This window comes from Salvelinus alpinus, chromosome 3 (assembly GCF_045679555.1).
Source record: "Salvelinus alpinus chromosome 3, SLU_Salpinus.1, whole genome shotgun sequence".
Taxonomy (NCBI): domain Eukaryota; kingdom Metazoa; phylum Chordata; class Actinopteri; order Salmoniformes; family Salmonidae; genus Salvelinus; species Salvelinus alpinus.
Genome location: NC_092088.1, coordinates 50,923,629 through 50,948,104, shown reverse-complemented (window position 1 = coordinate 50,948,104; position 24,476 = coordinate 50,923,629). Strand labels below are relative to the sequence as shown.

At 39.8% G+C, this 24,476-nt stretch overlaps 1 protein-coding gene across 6 annotated transcripts in view; it reads right to left on the bottom strand.

Moving 5' to 3' along the window:
• Window positions 1–21,748, bottom strand: part of LOC139570898 (gamma-adducin-like) — a 31,179-nt gene extending 9,431 nt beyond the window's left edge. For 4 of the 6 annotated variants that reach the window (XM_071393206.1, XM_071393202.1, XM_071393208.1 and 1 more), the window contains exons 1-8: window positions 12,019–12,309; window positions 10,425–10,702; window positions 8,671–8,815; window positions 2,708–2,859; window positions 1,824–1,904; window positions 1,168–1,317; window positions 752–895; window positions 381–479 (exon numbers count right to left, since the gene is read on the bottom strand). In XM_071393206.1, coding sequence (XP_071249307.1) covers window positions 381–479; window positions 752–895; window positions 1,168–1,317; window positions 1,824–1,904; window positions 2,708–2,859; window positions 8,671–8,815; window positions 10,425–10,625 — 972 coding nt within the window. In that variant the 5' untranslated portion in view covers window positions 10,626–10,702; window positions 12,019–12,309. Of the gene's footprint in view, window positions 1–380; window positions 480–751; window positions 896–1,167; window positions 1,318–1,823; window positions 1,905–2,707; window positions 2,860–8,670; window positions 8,816–10,424; window positions 10,703–10,972; window positions 11,040–12,018; window positions 12,310–21,582 lie in introns of those variants that run through there. The other 2 variants (XM_071393203.1, XM_071393205.1) reach the window with 2 other exon arrangements.
• Between the last annotated feature and the right edge of the window lie 2,728 nt (window positions 21,749–24,476).

The following is a 24,476-nucleotide window of genomic DNA, read 5'->3' as shown; positions in this document are numbered from 1 at the left end:
GAACTCCACCTGGTGCTGTTTGAGAACAGTGGTTTTAATCACACAGAGTATTTGATTTAGCTTTGTTTTAACAGATGTTTGACTTCTTACTTGTTTCTCTCTCACGCAGGGAATGTAACACAATATCATTCAATTGAAAAATGACCAACACCAAGTTTGATTTGTTTCCAAAAACCTGGGACCATTTTTATTCACATGTAATACATGCTGGTGGGTTTAGACCACACACGTTTACTGAGGCAAAGTAAACACAGACATCTTGGATTGCAGCACGCCAACATCCTATTTCCAAGGTAAGAAAAAAGAAATAGCAGTGAACTATTCCATGACCTATACAATAATGTGGTAGAAAAGGTGTGGCTGATGAATTCAAGTGTTACCTGGATTTCACAAGCTTGCTGTGAGTGGTAAATGTAGTGGAACGCCTCCTCAATAGTCTCCCCCAGAGCAACCAGGCCATGGTTCCTCAGAACAAGCACCTGCAACATGATTAAGTGTGGGATAACAACATCTAAAAAGGTCATATGAATGCATAAGTAAATACAAAGACATGAAAGGTAAAGCAGTTTAGCAAGTGGATACAACTTCCTGTAATGTGAAAATGCATGTTAAATGCTCTTATACCTGTGTAGAAAGAGCAATTACTACAGTAACAGAACAGTTTGATTAAATGCACTGTGTTCTGTTTCTATGTTTGGCACACACTACAGTGAGCCTGTTGTTGTTAAGGAAACCCATCATTCTGCGTTACCTTGGCAGTGGGCCCTAGGGCTTTCTGGAACTCCACCTTCTCTTCTTGATCATCCAGACAGCCTTGGTAACCGAAGTAGGCAACATCGCCCAGAACCAGAGCCTCTTGGGAAATGGGCAGGATGCCACATTTCATCGAGGACACCTGTGAGTTCAGGATAAAAGCAACCGTGGCTATGCTGTGTCAACAACAACTAACACAAGTTATTTCCGGCTAGTAAAACATCAGACATATAGCAACTATAAACTAGTAACTATAAACTTTAGATGGAAACAGCACAATTACATTAGGTGCACTTACTGTACATACAATAATGAAACAAAGATGAGATGGTAAATACACTTTCAGAGGTTGCTCTTAATTCAGTCATGAAGGGACATGGCCACTCATTGAGCTTTAGTTTAAAGTGTACTCACAGCAGCAGTGGCAGAGGTGTGGATGTGTATGATACACCTGACGTCAGGGCGCATGGAATAGACAGCAGCGTGAGGGCTGAAGCCAGAGTGGTCCACCTCCAGGTAGGTGGATCCCTGGTCGACAACATCACCAATCATGTTCACTTTCACCTGGAAACAGACCAGGACACAATATCTCTAGGTCTACTATGGCAGCAAGATACTGAGTCGGATACAAAGTCACACTAATGTATTGGGTATTATTCCAACTCATTGTGCTGTTACTCACTGTATTCAGTTATTATGATGAAGAGGAATCTAGTTATCCTTCTATTGGGACTTCCATCAATACTGTATTAAGGCATCTACACGCTGACAACAAGCTAGAAAACATCCATTCAACACAATTGTCAATTCTCCTTGACCCCTTGCTGAAGTAGTGAGGCATGTCTCTCAGCACAGCCAGAGGTTGTTTGAGTGGCTGGCTATTGATTATGAGGCCCTGTCAATAGTCTGAACACATATTCTGCACAATTCACACATCTGAATAGGGTTGTTTTGTACTGTTAATGATTGTGTTGTTCACCCACTGGAGATGAGCACAAACTGTTATTTTGTAGGGTAGTTCTAAGCCATGTGTATCTGGAATATGAAAACGCATGGACCATTATACCTACCAGACTGCCAGCCGTCACTTCAGTGAAAGAGAGCCCTTGTGGGATGATAAGAACATGGTCTTGTTCTTTACTAACCCGGACCTGTACAAGGAAAAGGAAAACGTATATAACAAGCAAATGTCAAAAGGCATGCATTGCCAAGAGCAACATTGTACCAGCTATATAATTTTCTACTGCATATAGACAATTATCCAGATAAAAATGTCTAGACTATTTATACTTTAACAATGCTTGCCAATTGCAAAAATAGAATGTGTATTGGGTGACTGAGAACTCCATGTGTCATTTTGACATGCCTACAGTAATCAAAATTCATACTGTGCTTATGAGTCTAGTGGTTAGGGCGTTGGGCCAGTAATCAAGAGGTTGCTGGATCGAATCCCCAAGCTGACAAGGTAAAAATCTGTTCTGCCCCTGAGCAAGGCAGTTAACCCACTGTTCCCCAGGCGCCGAAGACGTGGATGTCGATTATGGCAGCCCCCCGCTCCTCTCTGATTCAGAGACTTTATACTTTATAAAGGGCATTCAACAATACTGAACCCTAATCTTTTACAACCACTTCAACAGTGACTGTTGGTTTATAAAGAGACAGTGCTGCCTCCATCACCTCAAAGCCATAGGAGACAACCGTTATGTTTACATTTCCTAACAGTTTCAGTAAACATTCCTAGTGTTTTTAAAACACTACTATAGTATAAATACTATAGTATTCACTGTAGTATACTGTAGCCCCCCCCACCTCTCTGATTCAGAGGGGTTGGGTTAAATGCGGAAGACACATTTCAGTTGAATGCATTCAGTTGTACAACTGACTAGGAATCCCCCTTTCCCTAATGCTACATTAAGTTGGTATAATACGTTTTTTTAATGTGGGTTCTACTCACAGTAATGTATGAGCTGGTGAAATGGGCCCAGCTGAAAAGGTCCACCAGTCTGTAGACACTGGCTAGCTTACAGCGACACTGTTTCTCCCCTTTGGTAAAGGATGGAGACTCTACCCCATAGAGGTCATTGACTGGGGCGACCATCCCTGGGCCTGGAGAGAAAACGCATTGCATTCATGGTGAACTATTGTGACCGAGAGCACAGTCACTGACACCCTACAGCCTTCGTGACAAGCACCACAAATTTCTAAACAGCCATCTTTGTTAAAACTAAACAAGCTAAACCATTCATAATACTTCAGAGATATAACATTTATGAATGTTCATGAAACAAGAGCTTTCTTTATGTTCATGTTGCATTATAACATGGTCAATGGAATTAGCTTTCTCTTTCTCCATGACTACTCATTCAACATGAACAGCTCTTAAAATGTTCGGCCTCTCTCTTTTCAAGTTCCTCTAACAATATTTAGCTCAAACGATTGCTATAAAAAAATGACTTTCTCATTAAATCACTACATCACAGCATCCCTTGCTTAACTTTTGGATCATAATAGTGGCTGTTCTCAGAACTTCTCATGAGTTCTGAGTAGTATATCTTTTTTGACTTTATAAAGGGCATTCAACAATACTGAACCCTAATCTTTTACAACCACTTCAACAGTGACTGTTGGTTTATAAAGAGACAGTGCTGCCTCCATCACCTCAAAGCCATAGGAGACAACCGTTATGTTTACATTTCCTAACAGTTTCAGTAAACATTCCTTGTGTTTTTAAAATACTATACTATGGTATAAATACTATAGTATTCACTGTAGTGTTTTTACGGACTAAAGTCAGCAAAAACACTACAGGCAATACTGTAGTATTTACTGTTGTATACTGTAGTATTTACAGTTAAAGATGCACTATGCAGAAATGGCTCTGGTTGTTAAAATTCTAATAGTTTGCCAAATTTCACTTTATGTGACAAAACAAGCAAGTATAGTGTAGAGAATCACTGTACCATCTAAACCGCTGTGAAATATATTTTCCATAACCAAAAATATTGTATTTTCACATGTTTGAAGCCGGGGGTTAAAAACTGAAAGTAAATAAGGCAAAAACTAAACTTAAGACCGGGAAGCATAAATATAGCGCACATAGAACAGATCTACCACTTCTTAGACTTGCTTTTAATGAGTGACAGATCTATTAATACATTTCTATGTGGATTTGGTCAAGTTGCTCAAAAAGTTGCATATTGCAGCTTTAACAATAGTATACAGTATATTCTGAAAATATTCAGACGCCTTGACTTTTTACTGCCTAATTCTAAAATGGATTAAATTAGGTATTTTCCTCATCAATCGACACACAATACCCCATAATGTCATAGCAAAAACAGTTTTTTTGATTTATGTAAATTTATCAAATAAAAACTGAAATATTACATTTACATAAGTATTCAGACCCTTTACTCAGTACTTTGTTGAAGCACCTTTGGCAGCGATTACAGCCTTGAGTCTTCGTGGGTATGACGCTACAATCTTGGCACACCAGTATTTGGGGAGTTTCTCCCATTCTTCTCTGAAGATCCTCTCAAACTCTGTCAGGTTGGATGGGGAGCATCGCTGCACAGCTATTTTCAGGTCTCTACAGAGATGTTCGGGTTCAATTCTGGGCTCTGGCTGGGCCACTCGGACATTCAGAGACTTGTCCTGAAGCCACTCCAGCGTTGTCTTGACTGTGTGCTTAGGGTCGTTGTCCTATTGGAAGGTGAACCTTCTCCCCAGACTGAGGTCCTGAGCGCTCTGGAGCAGGTTTTCATCAAGGATCTCTCTGTACTTTGCTACGTTCATCTTTCCCTTGATCCTGACTAGAGGTCGACCGATTAATCGGCATGGCCGATAAATTAGGGCCAATTTCAAGTTTTCATAACAATCGGTAATCAGCCTTTTTGGACGCCGATTATGGCTGATTACATTGCAATCCACGAGGAAACTGCGTGGCAGGCTGATCACCTGTTAAGTGAGTGCAGCAAGGAGCCAAGGTAAGTTGCTAGCTAGCATTAAACTTATCTTATAAAAAACAATCAATCAATCTTCACATAATCACTAGTTAACTACACATGGTTGATGATATTACTAGGTTAACTAGCTTGTCCTGCGTTGCATATAATCAATGCGGTGGCTGTTAATTTATCATCGAATCACAGCCTACTTCAACTTCACCAAATGGGTGATAATTTAACATTGCCGAAAAAAAGCACAATCTTTGCACAAATGTACCTAACCATAAACATCAATGCCTTTCTTAAATTAATACACAGAAGTATATATTTTTAAACCTGCATATTTTGTTAAAAGAAATGCATGTTAGCAGGCAATATTAATTAGGGAAATTTGTGTCACTTCTCTTGTGTTCAGTGCAAGCAGAGTCAGGGTATATGCAACAGTTTGGGCCGGCAGGCTCGTTGCGAACTAATTTCCCAGAATTTTACATAATTATGACATAACATTGAAGGTTGTGTAATGTAACAGCAATATTTAGACTTAGGGTTGCCACCCGTCCGATAAAATACGGAACGGTTCTGTATTTCACTGAAAGAATAAACGTTTTGTTTTCAAAATTATAGTTTCCTGATTTTACCATATTAATGACCAAAGGCTCGTATTTCTGTGTTTATTATATGATAATTAAGTCTATGATTTGATGTTTGATAGAGCAGTCTGACTGAGCAGTGGTAGGCAGCAGCAGGTTCGTAAGCATTCATTCAAACTTTACTGATTTTGCCAGCAGCTCTTAGCAATGCTTGAAGCACAGCGCTGTTTGACTTCAAGCCTATCAACTCCTGAAATTAGGTTGGCAATAGTAAAGTACCGATTAGAACATCCAATAGTCAAAAGGTATATGAAATACAAAATGGTATAGAGAGAAATAGTCGACGTGTAATAATTCCTGTAATAACTACAACCTAAAACTTCCTAACTGGGAATATTGAAGAACTGGGAATATTGAACCACCAGCTTTCATATGTTCTGAGCAAGGAACTTAAACGTTAGCTTTTTTTACATGGCACATATTGCACTTTTACTTTCTTCTCCAACACTGTGTTTTTGCAATATTTAAACCAAATTGAGCATGTTTCATTATTTATTTGAGACTAAATAGATTTTATTTATGTATTATATTAAGCTAAAATAAAAGTGTTCAGTGTTCATTCAGTATTGTTGTAATTGTCATTATTACATATATATATATATAAATCGTCCAATTAATCGGTATCAGCTTTTTTTGGTCCTCCAATAATCTGTATCGGCGTTGGAAAATCATAATCGGTCGACCTCTAATCCTGACTGGTCTCCCAGTCCCTGCCGCTGAAAAACATCCCAACAGCATGATGCTGCCACCACCATGCTTCACTATAAGGATGGTGCCAGGTTTCATCCCGTCGTGACGCTTGGCGTTCAAGCCAAAGAGTTCAATCTTGTTTTCATCAGACCAGAGAATCTTGTTTCTCATGGTCTGAGAATCCTTTAGGGTCCTTTTGGCAAACTCCAAGCAGGCTGTCATGTGCCTTTTACTGAGGAGTGCTTTCCATCTGGCCACTCTACCATAAAGGCCTGATAGGTGGAGTGCTGCAGAGATGGTTGTTCTTCTGGAAGATACTCCCATCTCCACAGAGGAACTCTGAAGCTCTGTCAGAGTGACCATCGGGTTCTTGGTCACCTACCTGACCAAGGCACTTCTCCCCCGAATTCCTGGTTTGGCCGGGCAGACAATTCTTGGAAAAGTCTTGGTGGTTCCAAACTTCTTCCATTTAAGAACAATGGAGGCCACCGTGTTCTTGGGGACCTTCAATGCTGCAGAAATGTTTTGGTACCCTTCACCAGATCTGTGCCTTAACACAATCCTGTCTCGGCGCTCTAAGGACAATTCCTTCGAGCTCATGGCTTGGTTTTGGCTCTGACATGCACTGTCAACTGTGGGACCTTATATAGACAGGTGTGTGCCTTTCCAAATCATGTCCAAACAATTGAATTCACCACAGGTGGACAACAATCAAGTTGTAGAAACATCTCAAGGATGATCAATGGAAACAGGATGCACCAGAGCTCAATTTCGAGTCTCATAGCAAAGGGTCTGAATACTTACAGTTGAAGTCGGAAGTTTACATACACTTAACTAGTTTTTCAACCACTCCACAAATTTCATGTTAACAAACTATAGTTTTGGCAAGTCGGTTAGGACATCGACTTTGTGCATGACAAGTAATTTTTCCAACAATTGTTTACAGACAGATTATTTCACTTATAATTCACTGTATCACAATTCCAGTGGGTCAGAAGTTTACATACACTAAGTTGACTGTGCCTTTAAACAGCTTGGAAAATTCCAGAAAACGATGTCATGCCTTTAGAAGCTTCTGATCATTTCAGTCATTTGGAGGTGTACATGTGGATGAATTTCAAGGCCTCTGGTCTGATGAAACAAAAATAGAACTGTTTGGCCATAATGAACATCGTTATGTTTGCGGGAAAAATGGGGAGGCTTGCAAGCCGAAGAACACCATCCCAACCGTGAAGCACGGGGGTGGCAGCATTATGTTGTGGGGTTGCTTTGCTGCAGGAGGGACTGGTGCACTTCGCAAAATAGATGGCATCATGATGGAAGAAAATCATGTGGATATATTGAAGCAACATCAAGACATCAGTCATGAAGTTAAAGCTTGGTTGCAAATGGGTCTTCCAAATGGACAATGACCCCAAGCATACTTCCAAAGTTGTGGCAAAATGGCTTAAAGACAACAAAGTCAAGGTATTGGAGTGGCCATCATAAAGCCCTGACCTCAAAGCTATAGAAAATGTGTGAGCAGAACTGAAAAAGCATGTGCGAGCAAGGAGGCCTACAAACCTGACTCAGTTACACCAGCTCTGTCAGGAGGAATGGGCCAAAATTCACCCTACTTATTGTGGGAAGCTTGTGGAAGGCTACCCGAAACGTTTGACCCAAGTTAAACAATTTAATGGCAATGCTACCAAATACAAATTGAGTGTATGTGAACTTCTGACCCACTGGGAATGTGATGAAAGAAATAAAAGCTGAAATAAATCATTCTCTACTATTCTCTACTATTACTTTTCACATTCTTAAAATAAAGTGGTGATCCTAACTGACCTAAGACAGGGAATTATTATTAGGATTAAATGTCAGGAATTGAGAAAAACTGAGATTAAATGTATTTGGCTAAGGTGTATGTAAACGTCCGACTTCAACTGTATGTAAAATAAATTCTAAAAACCTGTTTTCACTTTGTCATTATGGGGTATTGTGTGTCGATTGACAAGGACATTTTTTATTTAATACATTTTAGAATAAGTCTGTAACGTAACAAAATGTGGAAAAACGGAAGAGGTCTAAATACTTTCCGAATGCACTGTAATTACTGTCTTTAAAAAACTGTAGTGTATATACTACAGTAATTAATTAAGTGTCTTTGCAGATTGTAGTATACTGGTGGTAAATTGTGGAATAGACACCGGCTGAAATGCGGTTTTAACCAATCAACATCCAGGATTAGACCCACCCGTTTTGTAATATTCTACAGTATAGTACATTTTACTACAGAATTCTATAATAAGTACTGTAGTATTCTATAGTAAACTGTAGTATTTTTTTTATGTGGACGACCTCCATTGAAAGACGGAGGGAAACATAATTGACACTCCAGACAGCTGTAATTCATTATAAAGTCCAGGACATGTGGCCAACTTATTAGAAACATTTGGAATGTGGAATGTGGAATGTTGTCAACAAGTACTTGAGCAGAATTTTGCTGCATAAGGGCTCTCAATGTCACAGGTTTTTGTGATTTCCGTGTTCCAAAACATTGACAATGCAGAGAATCAGGATGCATCACTGAAAGACTATGCAGACCCACATGTACTCTCTCACATGTATGCGCACACACTGCTACTTACTGAGAGGAGATGTGAAGGAGCCTGTCCCTCCCACAGAACTGGCCATGATCAGATCAGCTACCTGCCTAAGAGCCAGCAGTCCTGTTGGATTACTGCCCTTAGTCATCTGATCCTGGATCAGGCCTTCCAGCTCATCCTTAAACACCTGCAAACCAAACAATAACATGTTAAAATGACTGAGTGAAAATAGTCCCAATAGTCACTGGCTTACATCGATTAATCTTTACCAGTCCAGGATAGTGGTCACTGATCACAAAGAATAAGATGAGGGAAGGAAGTAGAGCGGAAGGTAGCCTAGTGGTTAGAAAGGTGAACCAGCAACCGGAGGGTTGCTTGGTAAAATCCCAGGTCTGCTGGGAAAAATCTCCTGGGAAGTGGGCTAGCAACTGGAGGGTTGCTGGTTTCAAATCCTAGATGGCATTGAGCAGGACCCTTAATGTCCCACAACAACAGCTTCCTGGGCGCCCAGTGTGGCAGCCCCTGCATCTCTCCAAAAACCTGTATGTGTGTCTTTCAGAAGGGTTGGGTTTAAAGTGGAAGTCTTGTGTACAATTGACCAATAAAGTTATCTTAATCTTACAACTCCTGGGATGGTCTACTGTATGTGTAGTTATGCAATTCTTCTCACCTTGACCCTGTTCCAACTCCCTGTCTATTCAGCCGTTCACATTAGGACTATGTATTTCCAGTGTACTCTCAGGCCTAAAGAAGCCTTCCTGAATTAAATCACATTAGATTCTTCTAAAACCCTCTTTGTGCCAATGTCACTAGAGGTAACTGGGAAGTGTCCTTCTCATTAAGCCAGCCTATTAATTTATACCCAGTGTCGTTGGATATCTTGGGTATTCTTCCCAAAAAGACGATTCTCCTGCAAGCCTCTTTGGTGGAACGCCAGCATTCCGCCCCATCTCAGTGCGGTTCCCATGGTGATGAGCTAAGTTCCACTTGTTGGGGTCTGTTATGCAATCCCAGACATGCGTGGGCTCATCTTATTTCCATGCACTTTACGGGCATGTGTTTGTTGCACCTCCTAACAGCATCTCTAACCACATTTTACTGCTCGATTATCTATGCCTCCGATTCACAATTGCATATATGCATTTATCATGAGTGCATATAGGCAACATTTACTGCTTATACTACAAAAATATAAGTATATATATATATATGTGTACATACAGTGGATGCCCAAAATTACGTTCATGCCTATATTGTTCTGTCTCTCAAGAATTCAATTTGACAAAAAATGTTTCATGAGCTAAGCTGTGAACTTGACAAGGACATTTGGCAGGCAAAGTATAATAAGGCTAAAATCTATTCGGACTGGTTCATATTTAAAACCACAGCAGTGGAGCTTGGCTATTTCCTCTGACAGTAGCACATTGTACTGCATTGCAACAAAGATGTACACTGTACAAACACCTTGCTACTTAATATGACTGAGTTGCCTAACTTGTCTTACCTAGCTACCTCAAGATGAATGCACTAACTGTAAGTCACTCTGGGTAAGAGCATCTGCTAAATGTCTAAAATGTAAAAGTAATAGCCTCTTTATTTGCAGATCAGTTCAAATGTAGCCATCAGAATGAAAACTGAAGACATCAATGATGTAGTGTCTCTACTAGAGCCAATCACATAGGCCTGGACCTCGAAGAGAAAAACTTTTCAGGCCTTTTGATGGTCTGCAGCCAGATAATGGAAATGGCTGTACTGTGTACACACATTAACATAGACATAAAGAACAAGAGACATACTGGACTCTGTAGGATCTGAGTGACTCTCTTCTTTTGCTCCATCATGTTGAAGTCCTGCTGTATTTCAGGTGACATGTTCCTGCTGCGGAGGTACTCAGGGTCACTCTCGTCCACCCGGTCAAAGTACCTCTCCTTGGAGTCTGTGCTGGATAAGGACAGGGTCATGGACCCAACCGTATGTCTGATCTCCACCAAACTCATACTGTCCAAGTCTTCACAACAGCCTCACTCTCTCTGATCCTCACCTGCCCCACTCCAGGACTGCTGGCTCTGGGAATCTGTTGGGGACAGACCAAAACGTTAGTTTTCCACCAGTTCCGATGATGCAACAAGTATGGCCAGATGTTAGACATAAAAAAATGTTCCACAGGAAACTCGATTCATACTAAATCAATTATTTTATTGCTGAGGTAAACTAATAGGCTTGCATAAAGTTGTATACAAACACACAGGGAAGGAAAAATACACAGGACCCCATAAAGAGTAGCTGCTGCTTTTACAAAAGCTTATGGGGATCCTAATAAAAAAATAAATAATAATAAGTTTACCATAACCACCTCTATCTCTGCAGACAAACAGAGAATCCCCTGTGTGTCTACTGTAATCTGTGGGGTGGGGGAAGGGAACATCAATCACCAATGTTTACTGTCATGCAAACAACCAGAAAGCATGTCAATAGAATATCACACGGGGCCTTTGCATTATCGCCTCATATAAAATCAACTAGTTTGGGAGAGCATTTAGCACCTATTGTGTACACCTTTAGGGGGGGGGGGGGGGTAAATCAACAGGGGGTAAGTAAAGGGTTAAAACAGTCTGTGACCTGGATTTATTTTGCTCTAATATGCCTGTTCAATATCTCACCAAGTACTTATCAACACAACTACAAATTGGTCTACATGTGATGGAGGCTAGACAAATAAATTATAACAGATATTCTACCCATTTTAAGGTGTCAAAAGTGGTCTATTCAATGTGCCTTTTCTGCAGTGAAAAGCCAGATATAGATAACTTAAACATGTTATCTGAAGATAATATACAGAAAATGCACACTACAGAAAACATCAGCAGAACATTACTGTCCATAAAATCGGTAAACTTTCTTATTTCTATAGACATCTAATCAAAATAAATAGTAGGGCTAGGCTACAAGAATTCAACCATATGTTCAAAGAGTCAAAGATATCGAGGTCTGCTAATACGAACCGCAAGGAGCACAAAAAAAGGCACCCAGGTCCCGTAAATATACCATTACGTAAGAGTTAACACTTTAAAATCAGATCCAACAATGTGATATGATGAAAGGAACAACAGAAGAATATGAAAAATGTGCTGCATGATGCATCTTACGCTTTAATCAAAGGAGATACTCAACTCACCGACTAAATAGGATACTCCATTGAGGAGCACCACGACAAAAAAGTTGAGCATGTACAGTATATGCCATCATTGAATTGACCATCGACTCGTAACTTTAAACTTCCATGAGTATTATCAAGACGCTGTGGTACAAAGTAACCTTAAACCCTTTGCACTAAACCAGTCCACAGGAAATAGGCAACATTGTATACAGTAACTATTTGAAACATCAAACCTTTTTGGCAGTGATCGTATCTCCGTAGCCTATCTAAAGACAGAAACTCCCCACAAGTCCTGGACAGAATTCAAAGATCGAGACTAAAATTGTTAAACGTATTCCAGATTTCGATGCATTCTGCAAACGTGTAAAATATTACTCCGTATGTGCGCCCTATGCCATTGCAATAAACATGTAAACAGCTGTGTGTGTTTCTAAATTTGCAGGGGCGAATTCATTAAGCCGATTATGTCGCAAAACGTTTCTTAAACGGAAACAAACAGAACGTAACGTGGTGAGACCTACTTGCATTTGTCCAATAGCAGCTCTCGTTTGGACTAATGAAGATTACACCCCTTGCAAGCAAGTCCGCATGTTGTGAGTGGGTGTGTTTGTGTGGGAAAAAGTGAGACCATGTGACTTCTCATATCCCCCCAATACATCCATATATGCTAAGGTCAAACAGATCATGACTACATCCATTTGTATTGCTGATTAACTGATTTCCTAAACACTTTTATACCAATGGGAACACAGGAATAATGTCACTGTTTTCTGGAGAAGTGTGTGAGCTGTGTGTGTGGGGAATACATAAGTGTATGACGATCTTGAAAACATTTTGATGTGTTACAGCCCGAGTTTACAATGGATTAAATAGAGTTTTTTTTTTAATCACTGGCCTGCACACAATAACCCACAATGTCAAAGTGGAATGATGTTTTTGGAAATTTTTACAAATTCATTAAGAATGAAAAGCTGATGTGTCTTAAGTGTCAATAAGTATTCAACCCCTTAGTTATGGCAAGCCTAATTAACTTCAGGAGTAAACATTTGCGTAACAAGTCACATAATTAATGACATGGACTCACTCGGTGTGCAATAATAAGGTTTAACCTGATGAATGACTACCTCATCTCTGTACCCCATATATACAAATATCTGTAAGGTCCCACAGTCGAACAGTGAATTTCAAACAAAGATTCAACCACAAAGAACAGGGAGGTTTTTCAATGCCTCGCAAAGAAGATAACCTATTGGTAGTTTTTTTTTACACTGAATATCCCTTTGAGTATGGTGAAGTTCTTAATGACACTTTGGATGGTGCATCAATACACCCACTCACTACAAAGATACAGGTGTCCTTCCTTGCCGGAGAGGAAGGAAACGGTTCAGGGATTTCACCTTAGGCCAATAGGGACTTTAAAACAGTTACAGAGTTTAATGGATGTGATAGGAGATAACTGAGGATGGATCAACAACATTGTAGTTACTCCACAATACTAGCCTAATTGACAGAGTGAAAAGAAGGAAGCCTGTACAGAATACAAATATTCCAAAACATGCATCCTGTTTGCAGCAATGCACTAAAGTAATACAGAAAATAATGTGGAAAATAAACTTTTTGTCCTGAATACAAAGTGTTATGCTTGGGGCAAATCCAATACAACACATTACTGAGTACCACTCTCCATATATTCAAGCATAGTGGTGGCTGCATCATGTTATGGGTATGCTTGTAATCATAAAGGACTGGGGAGTTTTTCAGAATAAAAAATAAATGGAATGGGGCTAAGCACAGGCAATATCCGACAGGAAAACCTGGTTCAGTCTGCTTTCCACCAGACACTGGGAGATGAATTCACATTTCAGCATGACAATAACCTAAAACACAAGGCCAAATCTACACTGGAGTTGCTACACTGGAGTTGCTTTCCAAGAAGACAGTGAATGATGCCGAGTGGCCAAATTACAGTTTTGACGTAAATCTGCTTGAAAATCAATGGCAAGACTTGAAAATGGTTGTCTAGCAACGATCAAAAACCAATTTGACAGAGCTTGAAGAATTTTTAAGAGAATAATGGGGAAATATTGTACAATCCAGGTGTGCAAAGCTCTTAGAGACTTACCCAGAAAGACTAACAGCTGTAATCACTGTTCAAATGTGATTCTAACATTTATTGACTCAGGTGTATGAATACTTATGTAAATGAGATATTTCTGTATTTCATTTTCAATAAATTAGCAACATTTTCTAAAAACATGTTTTCAATTTGTCATTATGGGGTATTGTGTGTAGATGGGTGAGAAACAAAAATAAATGTAATCCATTTTGAATTCAGGCTGTAACACAACAAAATGTGGAATAAGTCAAGGGGTATGAATACCATGAATACTTTCTGAAGGCACTGTGCATCACATTTCGAACAGCAACATTGTGATAAGCCCCTAAAGCACTGGTGTGATTGTGCACATCTCATGCTTAGTTGATTAGCCTACAGACACAGTCAAATGTATTCTAGTTCTAGCCAAGGGTTGAATTAATGAAAGAGATTTTCCGATACTTTGTATACTTTTTAGCATGTCGTTTTGAAAGTAGAGGTCACGAGCCCAAAGTGGTCACCAAAAATTGCGTACTACATCACCTATGTGCAGATATGTGCACCATGTCATTGCTTTCTCTCACTCGCTCTGCTGTGTGTGCATCTCTTTCTAGCTGTCACTCAAATGGCGAGGGGCTGCATGCTCGTTGGCTAGAACTCAAATTGCTAGGGGGCTGGCACATGTGGGGAAAATGTATGGAAAATGGCGCAGCACAGCTTCCAGAAAAACAGCTGCTTTCAAACTAGGAATTTCGTGGCTAATTGAGGTAAGACAGTAATTCTGCTCACAGATTATGCATTCATGAACTACACATTGACACATCCAGCTCAAAGAGGGAGGTTTGAAAAATATTTAGTAGTCACCAAAGTTCCAGAGAATGTTTTTAAAGAAAATAAAAAAAACTAGAAATTACAGTTTATTACGTATTCAGATTCATGTCAAAATTGAATTCCTTACTTGAATGAAATGTAATAGTAAATGCTGGCATCCGTTTAAAACTGTTATGTGATTAAATGTGTATCTCTGTCCCCCGTTTTGGTCACTTGGGAATGTGATTCACTAGTCTATTCAGGAAATAATAATATTGAACTGTTAACTCTCTTAATGGAATCCCACTGTGGGTTGTGTCCAAACCACTCATTATCAGGAATCAAGGTCAGACCCAGATGCAGACAGACACGTCGAATAGACAATGGTTTAATATTCCAACAGGGGCAGGCAATAGACAGGTCAAGGCAGGCAGGGGTCAGTAAACCAGAGGTTGGGCAATGGTACCGGACGACAGGCAGGCTCAGGGTCAGGGTAGGCAGAGGTCAACAATCCAGAGGTGGGGCAAATGTACAGGTCGACAGGCTCAGGGCCAGGGGCAGGCAGAGTGGTCAGGCAGGCGGGCTCAGAGTCAGAACAGGCAAGAGTCAAAAACCAGGAGGGTGAGAAAAAGACACTGAGAAAAGCAGGAGCTGATAACAAAAACGCTGGTTGACTTGACAAACAAGACGAACTGGCAACGGATAAACAGAGAAAACAGGTATAAATACACAGGGGATAATGGGGAAGATGGGCGACACCTGGAGGAGGGTGGAGACAATCACAAGGACAGGTGAAACAGATCAGGGTGTGACACTCCCAAAATGTTTTTGTTTTGAAACATGAAATTGGCTTTATTGCAGAAAACTAGAGATCAATCCATTCAACACAAAGACAGAGACACAGAATTCCAACAAATCCCACCATGAACTCATGCCAACTTTTAAGAGCAGTTAATAACATAAACTTACTATACGAATGCAGATGCAATAACTTCCGCGCAAACACACAGAACATTTATAGTAAAATTTGGTCTCCCAATGAACCAAATGTAAACATTTCTTGCTGCCCCAAGGACCTCTAACTGATCGGTCCAAAAGATGTCACACACACACACACACACACACACACACACACACACACACACACACACACACACACACACACACACACACACACACACACACACACACACACACACACACACACACACACACACACACACACACACACACACACACACACCTAGCTGCAACCCTACGGGGACTGGCAGAGTTCCTATGGAACCCCACACTAAACATATGCACTCACAAAAAAATGTGGTGCACATACACACACATACTTTCAACATACTCTTACTGAACCCCTACATTCTCTGTAACTCTATTTGGATATTTTTTGGAAGGGCAGTCCTTCTTGTGTAACATTGACCAGATGTCTGGTGTTATTACTAGAGACCTAATTTATATGGTGCACAGTAAGATACAGTACATACAGTACCAGTCCAAAGTTTTAGAACACCTACTCATTCAAGGGTTTTTCTTAATTTTTTCTATTTTCTACACTGTAGAATAATAGTGAAGACATCACAACTATGAAATACCACATATGGAATCATGTAGTAACCATTTTCTGGATTGACTGACCTTCATGTCTTAAAGTAAAAATGGACTGTCATTTCTCTTTGCTTATTTGAGCTGTTCTTGCCATAATATGAACTTGATCTTTTACCAAATAGGGCTATCTTCTGTATACCACCCTTACTTTGTCACAACACAACTGATTGGCTCAAATGCATTAAGAAGGACAAAATTAACTTTTTACAAGGCACACCTGTTAATTGAAATGCATTCCAGGTGACTACTTCATGAAGCTGGTTGAGAGCATGCCAAGAGTGTGCAAAGCTGTCATCAAGGCAAAGGGTGGCTACTTTGAAGAATATAAAATATAAAATATATTTTCATTTGTTTAACACTTTTTTTGTTACTACATGATTCCATGGGTGTTATTTCATAGTTTTGATGTCTTCACTATTATTTTACAATGTAGAAAATAGTAAAAATAAAGAAAAACCCATGAATGAGTAGGTGTGTCCAAACTTTTGACTGGTACTGTATTTATATAGTATATCAGAAAAACAAGCACACCTTTCTTATGATTGATTTCTAAGCGCCTAAATACAATACCCCAAAGCACTTGATTAATAGTTAATAGACATGAAGAATACCACACTATCTTAGGACAACACCTAGAGTGATAACAGCAAAAGTGTTCATGAGATCCTACGTCATCAATGGCATAAACTTGACATCACTCCTTCGCAGAGGGAACCATATAAAAGGCTGCTTTATATAAAAGGATGGGTTTACAGAAATAAGTCCTGCTGCTCTTCCAAAGGCTTCCAATGACCTTCCAAAATGTCCACTCTAAGAATAATAACAAGTAGACTAGACTCATGGCCAGGTTATGTATTTACATCCACTCCAGAGGATGCAATATGCTGCATGTTGTTTGGCACAGTTACAGTATGTCGTTTTCCTTTTTCTCTTCTCATTACTACCCGACAGTATATTTTTACAACTCAAAGAGTCATTGTGAAACAGAAAGTTAAGCTGGAATTTAATTCGATTTAATGAGCTACTGGACCAGAGCTCTGGCAGGCAAGACATAGTGCTATAGTACATACTATATCATGATAAAATGACTGTAATGGTAACTAAAATCATGAATTCATATCTTTTTCTACATTTGGTTTTGTCACGATGTGTTCATTTTCCCTTTTATTTTCCTTAGCTGTTTTTCCATCAGAGACCATCTACTGTAAATCAACACGAACAGGAATGCTTTTTTTTTGGTCAGTTTTTGTTCGATTGTCAGAAGCACCCTTAATAATTTTTTGTTCTTCAATTTTAGTGTTCAAATTGAATTCTCATCATTCTCTAATGGATTTGACTTTTATTTCTCAAGCTATAGTAATCGTAATTTCTGTACCAATCTGAAATGTAACACAACATTAATTATCACTGAAGCTAATCATGGAATCTCCTTCACCACTCTGCCAAATATTTCCAGTTGACAAGACTTCTGGTTCGTTGGAGGGAGGCCTTTAGAGTTTACAGGTATCATTATGAAGTCTGTTGCTCAAACACAGGAAATAATTTCTGCATCATAGTGCCTTTCTAATGAAGGGATAAAGAGAAAAACTCTTCACAGGAAGTCCAATGGTGAAGTCTGGACTTCCAGACAGAAAAATAATCTGTTTGTCATCTCAGAGAAAGGGAGAAGAGAGAGAGTGAGAGAAAAATAATCATCTGCAGATCAGCAATATCTTACCCCAAACTTCACTTTTAGGAGGTGAACACATCCTATTCTCATCAGACAAAATTACAGGTTATATTGCCTTCTTGACTGATTATTCCTTCTGTCAGAGCAAAATGTTAAAGGTCATATCCTCTCATCAGCCAATCGCAATCACTCTACATCATATCTGTTGATTTTCTCGTGTCTAGTTGACTATTTAAAGATTGAAAGGGGAACTGTTCTCTCTAGGGTCTATGAAATATTGCCAGACACTTTTACATCCATGTCTGTCCCCTCCCATGCCTACATTTATGTTAATTTTCCTGTGGCCTCTGTGATGGGGAACCCCATATTTTATTATCAACAAAATGACTTTTGACCCTAACCCCAACGAATTGATACCAACTGTTTAGAACCAACAGAACCACAGTCCTCTTGTGAGAATAAAAACATGTGTTGTTTATGAGTTTATTCGATACAGTAAAATATCCTACCACATAGTTTCAGAGTTTGAGGAAATGGATACCTCGTCTAATTTCACCAACAGTGCCTTCAAGTCGGTTCCACGGAGAAAAAACATCCATCAACAGCAGTTCTTTGAAGAGAATACAGCCATGGACAAATGTTTAACAAATTCACATCACTTCACAACTCCCTAGATATGCATAAAAATGTAACTTTAGAAACATTTGCTTTGATACAGCGTCTTAGCCACTGAATGTTTTACCCACTTCAAGGCTTTTTGTATGTAATGAAATACTCTGTAATCGTGATTAAATTGGTACCTCACTGTAAATGGGCGGTGCACAGCTTTCTCATATCATGGACATTTAGGTAATTTTCCCTGAGAGCCTAATGTAATAACCAAGTCAGTGTCAAAGGCCTGAGAAACGTCTATTTCTGAAGCCCTATTTCAGGATTTTGAATGCTGCATAGCTTTACTGAAGGCTACTCCTGCCTTTGGTCTGAGCTATTATTTTCCCTTGCAGTGTTCTAAGTTTACTGATGTCAAATGTGCAAAAAAGAGGACCACTGTTTTGAACAGTTACATGTATGCAAAACTTTCTATAAAATGAAGAACATGCTATATGACGAACATAATCATATGGAATTTCTAAATCACAAACCCTCTGATGGCAAGTCCACAGTGGAGCAATGTTTATCTTTTCAATACTATCACAATACTTATGAACATGCTCTGCTATTCACTTTAGCAGTGTGGGTGGTAAGTAACACTACATGTACAGGCAACTAGGGACCTGGAGCAATTTACATTGTTGCAGTAAAAACAGTATTTTCACAGCTTTATATAGAATTTGAAACTTACAGAGATTAATATTGAATCAACACATAAACTGAACAAAAATATTAATGCAACAATTTCAAATATTTCACTGAGATACAGTTCATAGAAGGAAATCAGTCAGTTGAAATAAAACAATTAGGCCCTAGGCTATGGATTTCACATGACTGGGCAGGGGTGCAGCCATGGGTGGGCCTGGGAGGGCATAGGCCCACCCACTTAGGAGCCAGGTCCACCCACTGGGGAGCCAGGCCCAGCCAATCACAATGAGTTTTTCCACACACTTTATTACAGACAGATATACTCCTCAGCAAGCCCCCCCCCCCCCCCCCCCCCTCATCAGATGATCCCGCAGGTGAAGAAGCCAGATGTGGAGGAACCCAGATGCTGTTGTGATGCCGGTTGGATGCACTGCTAAATTCTCTAAAACAGCGTTGGAGGTCGGCTTATTGTAGAGAAATTAACATTCAATTATCTGGCAACAGCTCTTTTGGACATTCCTGCGGTCAGCATGCCAATTGTACACTCCCTCAAAACTTGAGACATCTGTGGCATTGTGTTGTGGGACAAAACTACACATTTTAAAGTGGCCTTTTATTGTCCCCAGCACAAGGTGCACCTGTATAATGATCATGCTGTTTAATCAGCTTCTTGATATGCTACACCTGTCAGGTGGATGGATTACCTTGGCAAAGGAGAAATTCTCACTAACAGGGATGTAAACAAATCTGTGCACAAAATATGAGAGAAATAATATTTTTGTGCGTATTGAACATTTCTGGGATCTTTATTTCAGCTCATTAAAAATAGGACCAACTCTAAAAACGTTATATATTTTTGTTCAGTATACATAACGGCTAGGAGAGAGGACTGAGCTGGATGAAGAAGAATTACAAGAGTGGTCAAACTTTGTTCATCTACAGTACATGGAGGACCTGGCCGAGACTGTTTTGTGGTTTTCTTCTGATTGCCTCCACCCTAAGATGTGGTTTAGGGTGCGGTTGACTATGAGGCTGGAGTAAGAGTCTAGAGTCTAACTCGTGCTGGGTTTATCATATAAACATAGGCAATGAGAATACAAAGCTGAGGATATACTGTACACCTGCTCTTTCCATGACAAACTGTACACTGACCAGGTGAATCCAGATGAAAGCTATAATCCCCCTGTTAAATCCACTTCAATCAGTGTAGATGAAGGGGAGGAAACAGGCTAAAGAAGGATTTTTAATCCTTGAGACAATTGAGACATGGATTGTGTATGTGTGCTATTCAGAAGGTGAATGGTCAAGACAAAAGATTTAAGTGCCTTTGAACAAGGAAAGGTAGTAGGTGCCAAACGCACCGGTTTGTCCCAAGAACTGCAACGCTGCTGGGTTTTTCCACGCTCAACAGTTTCCCATGTGTATCAAGAATGGTTCACCACCCAAAGGACATCCAGCCAACTTGACACAACCGTGGAGCCAATATTTGGTATACTCAGTGTATACCTAAATAACTTTACTTTTAAGAACATGGCAACTATTTGAGTTAAATTCATGGCTAAAATAGACTTGTTTTGTGTAGAAAATATCCAATATGTTCCAAGTAATCACTTAAACATGACAAATTAATTGCTAACGCTCAATTACATGGTTAAAATGGTTTGGGTCACCACCCACTGCATGTGACCTTGATGGGTTTCTGAAAACCTACATTAAAGTACCCAATTACCCAATGAAATCTTGTATGCCTCAATTCCACATCTAAAGTAAACACACGCTTACCCAGTGTATAATGTTTCTAGAGAGAGAGACATTAATTGAAAGCAGCTGTTCGTGACTTAACTCAGCATCTGGAACTGATGTAGTTCTGGTCTATTACAGCCAAACAATAAAAATATATCTCGACAACATTGTAAAAACAGCATTTACTATCCTAAGAAAGTGTACTATAGCATACACAGGACTATACACACAGTATTGCTGTATAGAGTAATACAGAATAAGATAACACATCTGGTAAGTGAAAGCCTTATCAGTCCAACATTTCCTTCTAAACAGACTCACAGGTGATTCACTCCATCCACCCATGAAAGGGATTTTCATTTTGATACATCATTGAGCAAGTCCTTATAAAGTCCAAAGTAACTGCTTAAAATGAGAAGCTATTTTCAAAACATTTCCTGATTCACTGATATTACATAAAATATCAAGTACCTTGCCCTGTTTGCAGTTACAAACAACTATTCTAGTTCAATTGACTTGTCTCAACAACCACCATTGCAAAAACGTAAAAAATGCTGCTCCACTCACCTTTTGAGGTCAAACTCGCACAGTTCTGCCAGTTGCCAGTCTGCTGTTTACATTATCACAATAGGAAGGGTCATCATCTAGCTCCAACTAGGATGAGTGACTGATGCTTTGCCTATCATCTCCTACTCCCTCTGTTCCTCAATGTCATGTGATGCACATTCGCACAGCTTGCTGGGAAAAACTTCCAAACTTGTCAGAGGAGGTTGTGGAGACAACAATCTGTTGTATGGGACTGTATCGCCCAAAAGTGGGAGGAGCAAAACAGTCACACACCCACCAGATATGTTCTGGCATACATGTATATAGATTACTCGAAAATAAATATTCCGTTTTTGGAGAGCGGGATTTTAACTACTAAATACTCCATATCAAATTAGAGAAATTGTAGTGGAGTGTTGCACATAGGGATCTATGAAATTACAATAAAGAGGGATTACCAATGGACTAAATCATCTTATCAATTTATACGTTATGGCTATATCCACTTTCAGTTGTCTAGATGAGATATTTTCAACCTTTTCTGCGTGCAGATATTTTGTACATTTATTGTGCAGCTCGGAGGACATTGCAGAGAGTGCTTACCCACTATCACTTCACACTCCCACACATTTCAAGAGTGGATGAGTAAGAGAGTACTGCTTCCCCTCTCCACTGTGCTGCCTGCTTGAATACATCAGTCACATGGTGGAGAATAATAATCATCATGACATATAGCACATTTTACTCAGTACATTGTGGCATAGAGAAGTAGTATAACAATGCAGACAGTAACAAAAAAACAATAGCAGAGAGAGAGAGAGAGAGAGAGAGAGAGAGAGAGAGAGAGAGAGAGAGAGAGAGAGAGAGAGAGAGAGAGAGAGAGAGAGAGAGAGAGAGAGAGAGAGAGAGAGAGAGATGGTCAAAAAGTATGTTAGTGTGGGAGGAAACCGAGAGATAGAGACAGAAATGTTATTTTTGACATAAGAGACATGAACACCTATCATATAGGGTACTGGGTATTCTCACACTGTTAAAGGGGAAGCCAGTACTGTAGATATTGTGTGGACAGTGTCTATTACAAATTACGAAGACAATAGAATACATGTACATATAGCATAAACAAGCATAGACAATATAACTTTAACACAAAGAACCAACATTGATAATGAATCACAATCTGTAAGGAGAGAAAACAGGAATGGTATAAGTAGTGATTTTATTTAAATTGCGTTAAATTTAGATTTGGAAACTCCAGCACCTGCAAAAAGTAACTGGATGTCAAATCAAATGCGCCACATGCGCCGAATACAACAGGTGTAGACTTTACAGTGAAATGCTTACTTGCAAACCCTTAACCAACAATGCAGTTTTAAGAAAAATAAGTGTTAAGTACATTTTTTAAATAAAAATAAAAAATAATTAAAGAGCAGCAGTAAAAGAACAGCAGCGAGGTTATATACAGGGGGTACTGGTACAGAGTCAGTGTGCGGTGGCACAGGTTAGTCGAGGTAATTGAGGTAATATGTACATGTAGGTAGAGTTAAAGTGACTATGCAGAGATAATAAACAGAGAGTAGCAGCAGCGTAAAAGAGGGGGTGTGGGACAATGCAAATAGTCTGGGTAGCCATTCGATTAGCTGTTCTGGAGTCTTATGGCTTGGAGGTAGAAGCTGTTAAAACCTCTACAGGATTGGTGTCCCCCCTGTGGGACGGTTGAGCTAACGTGCGCTAATGTGATTAGCATAAGGTTGTAAGTAACAAGAACATTTCCCAGGACATAGACATATCTGATATGGGCAGAAAGCTTAAATTCGTGTTAATCGAACTGCACTGTCCAATTTACAGTAGCTATTACAGTGAAATAATACCATGCTATTGTTTGAGGAGAGTGCACAGTTATGAACTTTAAAATGTATTAATAAACCAATTAGGCACATTTGGGCAGACTTGATACAACATTTTGAACAGAAATGCAATGGTTCATAGGATCAGTCTAAAACTTTGCACATACACTGCTGCCATCTAGTGGCCAAATTCTAAATTGTGCCTAAACTGTGGCCTTTCTATTGCATTTCAAAGACTATAAAAAAAATATATATATTCTCCTACATTCATTTTACATTTCCACAAACTTCAAAGCATTTCCTTTCAAATGGTATCAAGAATATGCATATCCTTGCTTCAGGTCCTGAGCTACAGGCAGTTAGATTTGAGCATGTCTTTTAGGTGAAAAGTGAAAAAAAGGGTCAGATCCTTAATAAGAAGCCTTTTGGACCTAGACTCCAGCACCCCTTGCCGTGCGGTAGCAGAGAGAATAGTCTATGACTTGGGTGGCTGGAGTCTTTGAAAAATTTTAGGGCCTTCCTCTGACACCGCCTGGTATAGAGGTCCTGGATGGCAGGAAGCTTGGCCCCAGTGATGTACTGGGCCGTACACACTACCCTCTGTATTGCCTTAAGGTCGGAGGCCGAGCAATTACCTTACCAGGCAGTGATGCAACTAGTCAGGATGCTCTCGATGGTGCAGTTGTAGAACTTTTTGAGGATCTGACAACCCATGCCAAATCTTTTCAGTCTCCTGAGGGGGAATAGGCTTTGTCGTGCCCTCTTCACAACTGTCTTGGTGTGTTTGGACCATGATAGTTTGTTGGTGATGTGGACACCAAGGAACATGAAGCTCTCAACATGCTCCACTACAGCCCCGTCGATGAGAATGGGGGCGTGCTCGGTCCTCCTTTTCCTGTAGTCCACAATCATCTCCTATGTCTGTATCACGTTGAGGGAGAGGTTGTTGTCCTGGTACCATATGGCCAGGTCTCTGACCTCCTCCCTATAGACTGTCTCATCGTTGTCGGTGATCAGGCCTACCACTGTTGTGTCGTCAGTAAACTTAATGATGGTGTTGGAGTCGTGCCT